The sequence below is a fragment of the Ruditapes philippinarum genome, unplaced genomic scaffold, assembly GCF_026571515.1.
Source record: "Ruditapes philippinarum isolate M1 unplaced genomic scaffold, ASM2657151v2 ctg2317_1_1_1_1, whole genome shotgun sequence".
NCBI lineage: Eukaryota > Metazoa > Mollusca > Bivalvia > Venerida > Veneridae > Ruditapes > Ruditapes philippinarum.
The window spans coordinates 95,260-110,516 of record NW_026860132.1 but is presented as its reverse complement, the minus strand read 5'-3'; the positions used below and the strand labels follow the sequence as shown (position 1 = coordinate 110,516).

At 30.5% G+C, this 15,257-nt stretch overlaps 1 protein-coding gene across 10 annotated transcripts in view; it reads left to right on the top strand.

The window, feature by feature from the left end:
• LOC132758994 (microtubule-actin cross-linking factor 1, isoforms 1/2/3/4/5-like) overlaps positions 1 to 10,410 on the top strand; it is a 126,403-nt gene extending 115,993 nt beyond the window's left edge. For 4 of the 10 annotated variants that reach the window (XM_060750714.1, XM_060750715.1, XM_060750716.1 and 1 more), the window contains 7 exons: positions 152 to 264; positions 713 to 850; positions 1,475 to 1,592; positions 2,203 to 2,268; positions 3,694 to 3,855; positions 7,464 to 7,583; positions 9,968 to 10,410. In XM_060750714.1, the coding sequence (XP_060606697.1) occupies positions 152 to 264; positions 713 to 850; positions 1,475 to 1,592; positions 2,203 to 2,268; positions 3,694 to 3,855; positions 7,464 to 7,583; positions 9,968 to 10,332 (1,082 nt within the window). In that variant the 3' untranslated portion in view covers positions 10,333 to 10,410. Of the gene's footprint in view, positions 1 to 151; positions 265 to 712; positions 851 to 1,474; positions 1,593 to 2,202; positions 2,269 to 3,287; positions 3,369 to 3,693; positions 3,856 to 7,463; positions 7,584 to 9,967 lie in introns of all 10 variants that reach the window. The other 6 variants (XM_060750723.1, XM_060750717.1, XM_060750719.1 and 3 more) reach the window with 5 other exon arrangements.
• Positions 10,411 to 15,257: the final 4,847 nt, after the last annotated feature.

Sequence of the window (15,257 nt, the reverse complement as noted above, 5' to 3'; positions counted from 1 at the left end):
CTAGTGCATGTCTTTCTGTTTTAAATGTCCCCCTTTCATCTATGTAAGAAATTTAGATTATAAAGTTTTAGGCTTTTGAACCAGAGTGGAGTTCCTTTAAAACCCGAACAGGAAAAGAAATCATTGACTTGTATAATTGTGTTTATTTCAGGTTTTAAAACAAATAAGACAGAAATGAATGCTGTGTTTGATTTGTTTGATAGAGAAAACCGAGATTTTATAGAATACCAGGAATTTATAGAGGCCATGAAACCTAAAAGACATGTAAGTTCCTTAATACTTTTAACTTCATACAGATAATTTATTTCTAAAGTACATTTACCACATTTGCTAGGTTTTCAAATCCGATTAAACAGCATCGAGTTGTTGAATTTTACAATCTAACAACTGATTTAAGTTCCTGATATTTATGCAACATGTTTTAGAAATATCATTCACCAAACTTTTCTGGTTAATTGACAGAGGAGCACATCTAACTTATTTTCTTGTAGCATAATAGCCATAGATTGGATGAAAACAGTCTTGTAACATGTTTTTATTAGGATTTTATCCCCTTTTCAACCCCACCAAACCCTGAAGTTTATCCATAAACTTTTGAAGTCAAAATGAAAAAACAACGCTGAAGTAAAAATGTTTTCTTTTCTTACACCAATATTCAAGACAAAATAAAAAAAAAATGCTGAAGCAAAAATTATTAATTCTTTTCTTACAGCAAAAGGAAAGATTAAAAGGTGGCAATAAAATGATGTCAGACACAGAGCTTATACATGATGAGATAGACAGAGAAGTGGCATTATGTACATGTAGAAGTCCCCTACGTGTCGAGATGGTAGATGAATGTAAATATAGGGTAAGAACTTTCATACTTTCATATCAAAGTCATATATACCCCATGCCATTGCATTGTAACAGATTTATATGTCGGGTATAACTTGTTCCGGCTATTTTGTATGTTATCATTCAAATCTTGGCTTTGTACTTATTAGGTTAATTATTTAAGACATCGTAAAGAGATGCCTAGTGGTAAAGGTGTCTGCATCTCAAACCAGGTATTAGGGATTCTGTCCATCAGCTTAACTCATTAGGGTGGCTGGCGTATAAATCAGAGTAACAAAAATGGATTTCAGTCTTGATTGAGCTGTATTTTCTCATATGACAGACATCAGTACTGATTTATTCTAGGAAGCTTACTCTTTGCAGTCTTTTATAAATTTGCATAGAGCAACATGAAGCAAGAACAAGCTTGTGTTTAAAAATACATATTATATTCAGCCACAGATTTGAACAGCTGTTTAAGGGAAGCAGTGACATTTTTCTTGAAACAAGTTTTGCAATTATGACATAAAGAAAGAGGTGGTCTTCAGATTTAAATTGTCCAAAAGCCTATCTTTTTGTTAATTGACTTTTTATTGAATAACATCTAAAATTATTATCATTAAACAAAAAGCTAATGCACAACTTGTATTATTTTTAGTTTGGAGAAAAAAGTACGATAAGATTAGTACGGTTTTTAAACAGCTGCGTTATGGTTCGAGTAGGAGGAGGATGGATAACTCTAGATGAATTTTTAGAAACTAACGACCCTTGTAGAGGTAAGTTGTCTCCCTTGATAGCACTTGATTTTAATAGTGTTTATATGTTACAAATGTATTAAACAAGTTATGTACGAAATATGTTATTTGCTGTGTAAATATAAGGTGAAAGTAAAGGAACTTTGGTCAGAATATTAATAACAATTTAGTAAAGGGAACTTGAAGACAAAAATAATTGTAATGTGCATAACACATTTATGAAGAGGGAACTTAAGTAAAACAGTTATTTGAGGTGTGTATGGGGGGATGGTTCCTAAGGAAATAGTTTGAATTTAATTGAAATGAGAGCTAATGTTGCTGTTTCAATCAAAAGGACAAGTCATGACCATGGACTTCAGATGAAAAGGCCAGTTGAATTCTTTGACAGCTTTGTCTTTTGTCTAAAAACAACAACATAAAACTTAAATCTTACCAACTTTGGACTGATGGAAAGAAAATATTGATAATATTATACATAAAGTTGAGATACATTTTTTAGTAACACTTTTCTTCTTACAATATGTTTGAGACTGAACTTTGATATAGTTTATTAATTTCAAGAAAACCACTATGTACTTGCCTTCAATCAGTTAAACTTTATAATAATTAACTCATAATTATTGTTTTGTAGCAATAGAAAAAAGGGTTAGCAATATAAGGGCATTAAATAATGTTCTTGAACAGCATTTTTATGGGAGTAAGTACAAAAAAAGATATATTTTTTCTTCAGAAAACAGAGGTGCCTAGGTTTAACTTTTGGGCTGAAACAGAATAGTTTTTCCTGCCTTTTGCATGCTTTTTGTTCCCCTAATGAAAGAATTTTTTATATTTTTCTATTTTTATCGTCTACTGATTTTTTTTGGTGGTATGTTATAGATGATAGGCATTATTTGTTTGATCATACTTGTTTATATGACTTTCCTGTAGTTTGCTTTTGGTAATTGGGCAAAATTTAAGTTCATTTTTATTTCATTGACTTTATGTCTTTATAACCTAAAAAGCATACTATGTGCTTCAAAGCAAACTGATGTGTAATACAGATTTTGAAATATTATGTTACACTCTTTAAAATTAGCAGTATTGGAAGAAATATATTCACAAAAAGATTTTTTTTATGAAATTTGAAAAAAAAAATTAAATTTATTTTTGTCATGTAAATATGGTATTGATCATTTAGGGTTCTCATGTTTGAAATTTGAATCAGGGGACCAGTCTTCAAAATGCAGGTCTACCATTGGTCAATTTCAAATTCTTGTTTTGAATCGACCAATCAAATTGTGAGACTGGTTTTCTGACTCAAGTTTTGTAAACTTGAACTGTAGATGCTTTTTGATGTTTTGAGTTGATGACATTGGCTGGTGGACATTTCAACTACAGTTTTAATAGCTTACACTTTACTTCTGTACAACTGATTAAAAAAAAGCTAAATATTTTATTGCCTTATTGTAAATGAAGACAAAAAATGAACAGTTACTATTTTATTATGTGATAAAGCTAAAAGCATGAATATATATCATTTTGACATTTAGATATCAAGTTAGAGAGCTTCTTTATTATTAATACTAATTTTTGACATTCACCTTAATACTGAAACTATGGAGAATTACTCTCTTGATTTTTTCACATGTCCCCTGAAAGTAAAGTGATAAAACTGTGGTTGAAATAAGCCAGGTCCAGAGTATGGGAAACTAAACTGGTTGTTTTTATATATGAAAGGAGGGCTTACTAAAAGGTTGCTGGAGAATTCATTCCAAGATAAGGAAAATGTGTTCAAAGATTCAACATTTATACTAAATGGTAACTTAATGCAAAATTTTGATTCTATGATAGATTAATTACATTAAATGTAAAGAGACCTTTTGGAAATCAAAATTTTAACTATGAAATGAATAGAATGATACAAGAATTGCTGTCAGTTTTACAAGAAACTGTATATTTGGAGAATGTTTTGGTATTGATATTATTTGGTGGAAAAATTAGCCTTTTTTGATATACTGATCATAATTTTCCAAAAGGTCTCTTCTATTTTTCAAATTGTTACATTTCTCTGTTTTTTTTGGTGGATGGTCACAGGGCACTAACTTCACACATTTTTTTTTGTTTCTTTAACTTTTTCAAACAGCACGAGGGAGAACAAATTATGATTTGAGGAAGACACTAGGTGGCGCCGAAACACCGACATCTCCGAACGGAAATTCAACGTTTCGTTCGCGTAGCGGTAGCGGCACTTATGGGTATAAATCTCGACAAAATGACACGGGTTATGCGTCATCTATATCATCAGGTTTGTTTGTTTACCATAGCAACCAAAATAATCATATCCGGGTATCCATGGCAACCTGTTGTTATGGTGATAGCTGATATTTTTTTGATAAAATTTGTAAAAAGAGTAATTTTGTAAGTCTAAGAAAAAGAAAAATTACCGGAGTTCATTGTTTTTGCCTCTGCTATAATTCTAGTGTGATTGGCTAGATAGAAAAGTTTTGAAGTTTTGCATTCTTGTTGTTTTATATAGCAATATTAGAACATATATATGCCAGTAGCAAAATAATTATTGTACAAATGAATTTATTTTTGGCTTAAAATTTGAACTTTTGTATAAAACATGAAATTTTTACAGACTTTTTTTGGGGAATAAAATTAATAATGCAGTATCAAGTAAAAATTTCACAAGGCATACTAATGCCAAATTTTTGTTGTAAGATTTTAGTTATTATGAAAATTAATATTGTAGCTCAAATATTTCACCACTGGTATATTTTATGTTTAATATTGCTCAAGTTGTTTACTAACATTTTTGCTGACTTTTGTTATTATTTTTTTTAACTTCATCAATATTTGGTGCAAGGGTTTTGTTTGGCATTTAAACAATCTGGTTGTGGGTAATATACATGTATTTATTATATTTTTTAAATGATATTTCTTTTTAAATATATCTATTGTATATAACTTAATTACATATAAGTTAATATAAAAGTTATAATATTATGATACTGTTATTAATTAATATTTGAAGTAAAAAGTATGTAATACAAATTACTACAAGTTTTAATAATTGAAATCTCTATGGAGAATAAAGTAAAGTAGAATTTTGATTTATATAATGATATAAGGTATAAATGAATTTATCTGAAGCAAAAAAATAGAAATTTATTGAAATTGCTTATAATGCCTCAACATTTGAAAGAAAGTGTCTCTGGTTTGTTTACAACTGGCTAAATACTGAGGTAAAATAGAAAATAATAATGCAGGATTATTGTTGAACTTCATTAAACATGGTAACATAGTAAATTCAGAATCCTTGCATTGAACATGGTAAAAAATAAATTCACAATTATAAAATGTGTATTAATCATGATACAATAGTAAATTCGGAATGCGTTCAAAGTGTCAGGTTGAATATGAATATTTAAGCATATAATTGAACAAAATTATATTTTTCCGGTATAAAATTTTTTAAAATGTTTTCTTTTATTTGTCTTAAGTTTGTTTTTACCCACCTGGGTATAATGCAGCTGCAAAGAATATTATTGACAACCTTAACTTACAGTTATGAATTATAAGCACCAAAAGGACCAGAAATAAGTGATAAAATTTAATCATTTTAGGAAAATCTGATAATGTCAATTTGTTATGCTTCTGCAGTAAGGTACCTTCTTCAGTCTTGGATCAATTACAACTATAGTAACGTAGATTACTGGACATGTGGTATATTTATATTTGAGCCGCATCATGACAAAACCAACATAATGCGTTTGCGACCAGCATGGATCCAGACCAGCCTGCACATCCGTACAGTCTGATCAGGATCCATGCTGTTTGCTTACAAACCCTATAACAAGTAGAGAAACTGATAGTGAACAGCATGGATCCTGATCAGACTGCACAGATGCACAGGCTGGTCTGGATCTATGCTGGTCGCAAACGTGTTATGTTGGTTTTGTCATAGCACGGCTCATTTATTGTGTTGTTATAACAACAGTATTGATATGTTGGTATTCAAACACTTTACGTTCTCTGATTTTATTAAGTTTTTTTAAAGCATGAGTTATGGAGCCTTTAGATTGTTTTGTTTTGTGACGGTATCATAAAATTATTATAGTCTGCTGTAAGAGTCACATTGCATGAAATTTCACATTAACGTAAAGGTGCGGAAAAAGAAATAAATGTGAAAAAAAAAAATTAGTGTCTCCAAAGTGTTAAATTTTTTTTTCATTTGTGAATTAGTAAACAATTCTGTTTATTTGATTCTGTTTAAGTTTGTTTTTCTTTTCTGCTAAATTAAGTTTTTATATTGTTTTAGAAAAAAAGAGGCAACATTTTTTAAACATTTTATTTTCATATGATAGAAAGAAAGCTTGATGTAAAATATTGTAAAGTTTGTATTTAAATATAAACCTTGCAATGATTTGGACAAAAAAATGAGCAAGATATTAGATAGTCTGCTATACTATTCAGTATATAAATAAAGATAATATCACAAAAAGGTCTACTTTAAATGATTTAAATGTACCTTTTATACATACTGCGTTTTCATAGCAAAAGGGGCATAACTGGAAGAAGTTTTTTTAACATAGAATATTCCAAGCGCTTAGAATTTCTGCAGATTTTGCCAAATGCCAGGTAGTAATGTAACAAACAAAAGTTTGGAAGTTTCTTGCCATGTTTTGCAATATCTGCTTTTGAGAACAATCTGAAAGAGCTAAAAAAAACAAAATAACAACAACAGTAACAACAAAAAACCTCACATTCAGGTACCATTGGAGTAAAAGAAAACTCTCTGTACTAGTTAAGATTTGCCTTTTTTGTCAATAAAAAAACACATTTAACTCACATAAAAAACCAATCAGGACTGTTGCTTTAAAAATTTGAAGCCACCATAATATTTATTGAAGAGTTACTGCAAGTGAAATAAAACTCTAAACTTTAACATTATAATAAGTTTGATTAAGGTCACCTCGTAAGACAACACTATATATAGTTTAGAATGTTTACATCACAAACTTAGGAAAAAGATATAAATATAGATATTATAATTATAGTTTGCTTTCTTAATGTAAATGTTAAAAATTGAGAGATGCTTTTAGTGTTCAACATAGACTGCTCACTGATATTTAAAAAAAATATTTTTAGATTACCGTAAAGCATTTTATTTTTAACTAAAAAATACAATACTGTTTTGTGTGTGAGAGAATGAGAGAGAGAAAAGTCACAATACAATAGTACAGTAATAGTTGTCATGGCACAGACTTATGTATTGCTGTAGCTTATGGTATAACCAAACTTTAAATTTCCATATTTAATTGGATGGTAAAGGTATGTTTTGTTAAGTTGATCAAGGGCGCATCATTGGTTTGAAAGGTTTATGCAGATTACTTCGAATCACATTTCTCTTCTGGCGTCACCAATGTGGGTTCACGTTTTATTAAAGTCAGAGACATAAAATTCCTTCAAATGAGAAAGCCATCAAAGTCAGGCTTACAAATGACTGGTGGTTTTACACGAGGGTGCGCTGGTGGCGGAAACAAAATGTGTATACGATCACTGGAGTTCCGCCTCCTAACACAGCTTAAAAATTAAAAGTAATCTGTAAGAGCTGTTGTGTAATAGTGATGTGACATAATGTAAAAAAAAAGAGAGATTGGATTGTCTTGAATCTATTTAACTGCTTGAAAAAAACAGTGTTCACACTAGTTTGGTGCCATGACATCATAAATAAGGGAGATAATACGAGATTGCTTCACTTTTATTCTACATATACTGAACTATTAAGTATATTATACATGTATAATTATCATATCAAACAGTTTACTCAGATCACGTTTCCAGTTTGTTGTCACTCTATATATAGAACCATGTTCATAGCACGAGATCACCATATTTTATTTATAGCGGGAAGTTCGGGAGACAGTTCACTTAGACGTAGTAAGCAGATGACGACCTCAATGGTAAACCTGTCCGGAAATTCAAACAGTAAATTTGTGAATTCATTACGAAAACATCCTGATTTTGGTACGTTGGTCAAATCATGGACCAAAACTTTTATTGTTTTATAACTTTTATCCTGTCAGAAATTATTCATAATGAACACAGATTAGGAATGTTACTGTGTAATGGACTGTTTATATATGTCAAATTTTAAAGGATTTCGATAAAATTAAGTTGTCCAGTTAGCTCAATAGGTAGAGCGTTGCACTATGAATCAGGCAACCCGAGTCTGATTCCCAGACGTAGCAGGACACTTTTATTGTGATTGATCATGAAATCCTTTCTACGGTCATTCGCACTGAACCTCTGCTCTGGCATTGTACAGAAGTTTCAGTTCCTAGCGAAAGTTAAGAACTAGTACTGGTAAACTGCTTGACAGATTGCCCAGGAATGATGCGGTGGCTGAACTGTGTTCTTGTAAATTCACCACCACCAGATTTCTATATCAAAATGCTTGAATTAGGCAGTTTACTCTTACACTTAATCAGCCAGCCTGAACACACAGATGTGAAAACTGGACTCACACAGAGCCTGTTGGCATTATTATAAACACTGATAATTGAAATGTAAAAGGCAAGTATATTTAGTTTAGTTTCCAGTCAAGTATATTAGTTTCAAGGCAAGCCTTTCCACAACATAGTAAAAGGTAGGTGTGTTAATGATAGAGTGGGAAACATAAAAATAATTTCTAAATTTTATGATATATAAATTTTATAATTATATTACATGTATATACAGAATATTAACTTGTTTGTATATCACATTTTTTTTTCATAATGTCATAAAATATTATAATGCACTCTGGCTTCTAGTTTTAGTTGAATATTCTCTTAGATATATAAATGCAATGGTTCTAAGCAAAAACATCCTATATAAGATCTGGAAATATCACTTAGTATAAAATGTATATAGTTCTTAAATGTTTTCATCCACTTTTTCAAATTTACACACATTTAGACAGAAACATTTGGGATATTATAATCAGAAAGTGTTTGTTTTCTTAGGCTCTTGTTAAAAATAATAAATTTTGAAATATTTTTGAAAAATGATATAAAACGCCCATTGTTTATAAAACGCCCATTGTTTTACTCATAATGATGGAAAATTTCTTCAGTTTTTTTTATCTGAAACTGTTGTGTTTTAAATTTATTAACAAGCGTTGTGAAATTCCTCACCAGTTTGCTAACATTAAACTTTTCAGTCTTTTCTCTGATATGTTACTTTCTTTAAAAAGTTTATGTTGAAATAGGTATATAACTGTAAAGAATTACGAAATTCGGTTAGGGGGTGAGGGACAACAACAGTTTTCTTATTTTGCATACTATCTTAGTTCATATTAATTTGGAATAGTAAAACTTTACATTTAAAAAAAAAAATGGATTGACATAAATAGAGACAAATACTTTTGTAGTTTCTTTTCTGTTTTGTTTGTTAGCTAATTTGATAGGCTATGAGATCTTAATGTGGGAGGGGTTTGCTGATCAAAACGCATTAGAATTTAACGCCGAGGGAGGACATTGCAGATCAAAACAGAATGAAATTTTAACGCTGTGGGGGAAAATTGCCCATCAAAACAGAATGGAATTTTATAGCTGAGGGGGAAAATTGCCCATCAAAACAGAACGGAATTTTATAGCTGAGGGGGACATTGACCATCAAAGAGATGCAAGATATATATTTTAGTTTGTGCATATTGGTAACAAAAAACCACTCGTACCAATCTCGTACCAATGTTCCTAAGCACATACAGATTATAAATTTACATATTGACAAAATAATTGTTTTTTTTTTATAATTTAAGAAAACAGGAAATTAATGCAAAAGTACCATATCAGAGATCATGTTTTGAGGTGACTTGAAAAACATTTCGTTCTTTTTCTAATATTGTTTTCTCATCTGCAAATTTTTACTTTGACTAAGGACATGTGATTGGTTAGTTCCTTGTTGTCTTATATTTGACTCTGTAAATTTGTGTCCGAAAACTGATTAATTCAGAAATAGATTTATAGGCAAAGAATGTGCTTTTGTCCCAGAAATATATGTTTACTTTGCTTTAGCAGCAGAATGGACAGTTTTTTGTGTGTCTTTCTGGATATAAAAGACAATTTATAGTTAGCCGAGTGCACTTTTGCTAGTCTTTAAATGTTTTGATTTATTGCAGGCATGTATTAATATAGTTATGTAGAATATAGAATATATTATAAATATATTTTTGATCATTCTCATACTCTGCATTTTTATATAGGAAAAATGTATGCCTGTCTTTTTATTATATATATTCTCCTCGATTAATACATAAAATGTTGTTGTTTTTTTTATTGTTCTTATTTCTTTGATTGCAAATTAAATATGTTAAATTTCGCAAATCAGTCCTCCTAAACAGCTTGTTTTTTCTCTCTGTTAATCAGGTTCATCAGGAAGTTTGTCTCGTTCAAAACGTCTAAGCAGTTCATCATCAAACATTACTCCAACAAAGCCACGCACACCTTCAACCAGTACGGGTACACCACGGTATATGAGCCCACGTCAACCTTTCGGGCGCTCCACTACACCTACGCCATCAACTGCATTTGGGCGATCCACTACACCGACGCCACCTAGATCATCACTGTCAACACCGCGACTATCTTCCACACCCAAAGCTACACCAACAAGATCTGGTCGTCAGACGCCAACCGGTCGAACAACACCAACGCCAAGTGGTCGCACCACACCAACTATGGCTAACGGACCAAGGCGTCTCCCGACCACGCCGAAAACCCCAAAAGTGTAGTATCAAACTAATAACAGATACAGTGTTAAAACGTTCCAATAGTGCCAGTATGACTCATTGTTACTGAAGTACATTATAGTTATTGAATAAAATTTACTCTTTACGCGATCAACGTATATTTTACTTCATACTTTACTAGTATATGCAATTACAATCATCTCGGATCAGATGATATTATATTTATCAGACAGTAAGGTGCTCCAGTTTCAGATAGTTAGGTGCTTTAGTTTGAGTTGTGAGGCATTCTCTTCTAAAAGTGAATCTGTGGTACGTCAAGATATTTCAGAGTATGAAAATTAGAAAAATGTTGGAGTACTTTTTGAATCTAGTAAGGAGTTTGTGTAGGAATATTTGTCATTAAATGAAAGGGGAATGACTCTTGAAATTTCAGAAATTCTTTGGTTGTGACTAAATTATACATTCCAATAATTGTAACCCATTCCAGAGTTTTGAATATGTGATAGCCGGTCATTTAAATTTGCAATTATTTATTTATTTGGCATGAGTTGCTGATTTAGATTAATATAAAAGATATTTTACATAATATGAAAATATTATTATATACATGTGAAAGGTTGTTCTAAAAATTGTCTCAAATGCGATTGGGTGTTTCTTTTGATATAAAATCTTGTTAATTTATTTATCAACACATATCAGATTTTCTATATTCATGTAATTGTATACCCGAAATATATCTTGAATTTTTTACGAGGCTATAATTTTTTATGTTTTCGTAGAAATTTGGAGGGGAAAGATTTTTTTACAATGCTGTAAAGTTACTGTTGCTAAATTTTGGAATTGTGAAATGTTTGTTTTTCTGTAATAACAATACTAATCCATAAGGAAAAAAATAATCAGATGAAATTCTTTTGACATTATCATTTTACATTTGACTCTCTTTAATTAGATTTGTTGTCCAAAAATGGGGATAAGGGTCAGTTTTATAACTTGAGCATTTGAGTTCAAATGTAACAAAAATCCAGAGAGTAAAATTTACCTGTAAATATGTAATATACTGTACCTGTCATAGAATAATAAAATAATGAAAATAATTATTGTATATAGACTAGGAAAATAATCAATATAGGTGATTTTTTAAACAGCAAAACAGATTTCATTTCTTGCTTAAAACTAAGTTTTGTAAATATGTTTCACAATACTGTCAATTGATATTATCCATTTAATGCCATTTTTTTGACATGTTTTAACCATTGTTTATCATGCAAATGTTAATATTTTTTTTAAACATATCAAAAAACTTGTTTTATTTGTATTCTTAGCCATGTGTTACACTAGTTATTTTCTGTATACACTCCCTTTTGGAAAAGAAAACCACGGATGATCTGAACTAAGTTACATATGCTCCCAGGTGTCTACCGCCTTGGGTCTGAAATAATACACATACCTGAGGTCCTCTTCCAATGATTAATTTGTCAATACCTGTGCATTAATCTGGTATTTACAATAAATTAATTGTTTGTAGCTGAAGATTTTCTTAACTAGGCATTCAGATAACATTTTGAAATAAAATTTGCATATAAAATGATTTCATTATCCGCATTGTATGATAATAGAACAGGTTGTCTTCAGGTGAAGAAATTTTAAAGAGACAGATTATGGATTGTCCATAATTAAATATTATCAAAGAACTCACAATTGTAAAGTGACAAATTTCAGATTTTCCATATTTTTTTTTCTAATTTATCAGAAAGCTCACATTCCAATAGCTGCCTTAAATTCAATATCTGCTCACTTTCTGTTTTGATATTCTTTGTTTTTTAAATACACTTGTACACATTTCTTGATGGAAAATACATTTTATTGAGCTCATGTTTATTACATTTATTTGAGGTACCAATATCTCTAAAGGGAATACATTTTTATAGTTCTCTGTAATATATATAAAACAAGTAGGTTGTTCAGATTTTTATACCCACATATCAAGACAAGTGGACTAATTTTTGGGCCCTGTCTTTCTATCTGCTAGTATATGTACAGTCTTACCTACATTATGCATAAGCTAGTTATAGACAATGAAGTATGACCTTGACCTTAAACAACACTAACATTTGATGGTGAAAATTACAACATTTTGATTAATTAGCGTTTGTTGACTGTACCTTGAAGTAAAAATCAATACATGATTTGAAAGGAACTGTTGTATATTTTGAAAAATTCATACAAGAATTCAAGTGTTTTTAGTCCCCTACCGGTTTACCAGAGGGGACTTTAGGTTTACCCTCCGTCCGTCTGTCTGTCCGTCCGTCAGTCCGTCCGTCTACAAAACTGGATCCCGCGATAACTTGAAAAGTACTGTAAATATTTTTATGAAACTTGATATATGGATAGATGGCAGTATGGAGATTATGCACGTCTTTTTCTTTTCTTCCTATGTTGAAAATTCTGGTTGCTATGGCAACAAATAGGCTTAAAATATGGCAAATTTTACACATAAACTGGATCCAGTGATAACACAAAAAAGTACTGGAAATATTTTTATGAAACTTGAAATATGGGTAGATGGCAGTCTGGAAGATTATGCACGTTCTTTTTCTTTTCTTCTGTATGTTGAAAAATTCTGGTTGCTATGGCAACAAATAGACTGAAAATATGGCAAATTTTTACACATAAACTGGATCCTGTGTTAACGCAAAAGCTAATAGAAATATTTTTATGAAACTTTAATATGGGAAGATGGCCAGTCTGGAGATTATGCACGTTTTTTATCTTTTCTTCCTATGTTGAAAATTTGGTTGCTATGAGCAAGACATAGACTGAAAATATGGCAAATTTTACACTTGCACTCTGAATCCAGTGATAACTCAAAAAGTACTGGAAATATTTTTTATGAAAACTTGATAATGGGTAGATGGCAGTCTTGAGATTATGCATGTCTTATTTCTGATCTCCCTTATTTTGAAAAAAATATTGGTTGCCTTGCAACAAATAGGCTTAAAAACATGGCAAATATAAACATTGTTTGTGATAAGTCAAAAAGAGCTTAAATTTTTTTATGAAATTGCATCTTTAATTCAAAAAGTTATCTTTTTCCTCTTTAAGCATTTTGCTTTTAAAAATGTTTTATATTTGGTAACAGGATGTTTCAAATATTATTTTTAGAGTGTCCTTCAGTACGTCTGTCTGTCTGTTCATAAAAACTGTTTCTTGTGATCACTTTTAAAGAACTTTTCCAACAAATTTACTTAAAATATAGAAAAATTGGAACATTAGTGAATGGCTATTGGCCCTTCAGAATGTTGATGGGGTTCCAACCGGTAGGGGACTTATGGATTGCTTGCAATACTATGATAATTGCTTGTTCTACATAGGTTGTGGTTGGAATTTTGATCTCTTTTTGAAATTTCTATGCATGCTTCTATATCCGCAATAAATATCAATGATTTTAATCTGTTAATTAGAGAACTAATTAATACTCGAACAATGGATTTTGAAGACATTATTGTGAGAAGCGTTACATTGAAGTTGTTTTTGATTGTAGCAGTTTTATCCAATCATATTTCACATTTTTGTTATCAGCGGGTTCCGCTGTCTAATCAGATTACAGTTTACAAAATGATATTATCCAATCAAATTTCTCTTTGTATCTGTGCTTTTCAATCAGCAACTTTGCTATCCAATCACAAAAACGTCTTTAGAGAGCAACACAGACCAGATTTCTTATCTTCACAATTCTTATGAGGATATTTGCACATGTATTAACCTTTCTTATGCTTTTATTATCAAAATTATTGTTTTAAACTGTGTAAAACACTGTCATTATACAAGTATATTGAAAATTGTGTTACATGCAGAGCTGCGTATCTTTTTAAGTCATAAATAAATCTCACACATGTTATTTGTCAGAATTATTATATTTATTTGGTTCGTTTGGAACCAAAGAAGACATATCATATTGTAGGAAATAGGGAAAACAGTAAATTTGGCTGTTTTTATTATGTTAATAAAATGTATAACAAATTTATAATCTGTGTTCTTTTTTCGCCTTGAAAAGGGCGACATAAAGGGGTTGTCGGCGTTGTTGTCGGCGTCCCCTTAAGCTTGTCAGGAGCATAAGTCAGTCATTATAAGTCGGATTGACTTCAAACTTGGTATGCATGTTTCTTATAATGACCCGAAGTGCAGTGCATAAGAACCGGTACTCTGCACTTCTTAATTTTTTAGTTATAGCCCTTTGTTAATTTTCATTCTTTATTTTTATCAGGACCATTGCTCCTAATGTATAAAATCTATGGACTTGAAACCTCATAGGATGATAGATCTCATTAATAAGTACAGTGCACAAGAACCGGTACTCTGCATTTCTTAATTTTTTGAGTTATTGTCCTTTGTTGATTTTCTTACCTTAGTTTTATCGGGCTATTTCTAAAGTATAAAAGCTATGGACTTGAAGTACAGAAACAAGTATGGCACAATTTAGCTTGATTTCAGAATTATTTGTTAATATCGTGTTAGAATCGAAATAATGATAGTGATTTTATAGCTTATTGATAATTTTGAGATAGTTTGCTATTTCAAATGAGTTATACAAATGTACATATACATGTATATAACTTGACAATGGACTGTTTGAAATATTGCTTGAAAATATTTGCAAAAAGCAGTCAATTACCTTTTGATTAAAAAGTTTGATAGTATTGAAATTGATTGTTCCAGACATCGGAAAATCCGTACCAATTTAGATTTTTAAATACTTTAGCAGCGCAACATTGATTGTTTTTGTGTTAGCATACATAGCAGTTTTCAAAATAATAATATCACTATAAAATATTTTAAAGCTGCATGCCTCCAGATGAGCGAAAATATTTCAATGAAATCAAAATTTAAAAAAAATTTACTAAGATTTTAGGAAAAGTAAAAATGTTCGAGATTTAAGTAATAATCGGCATGTAATGTGCGAATAATGA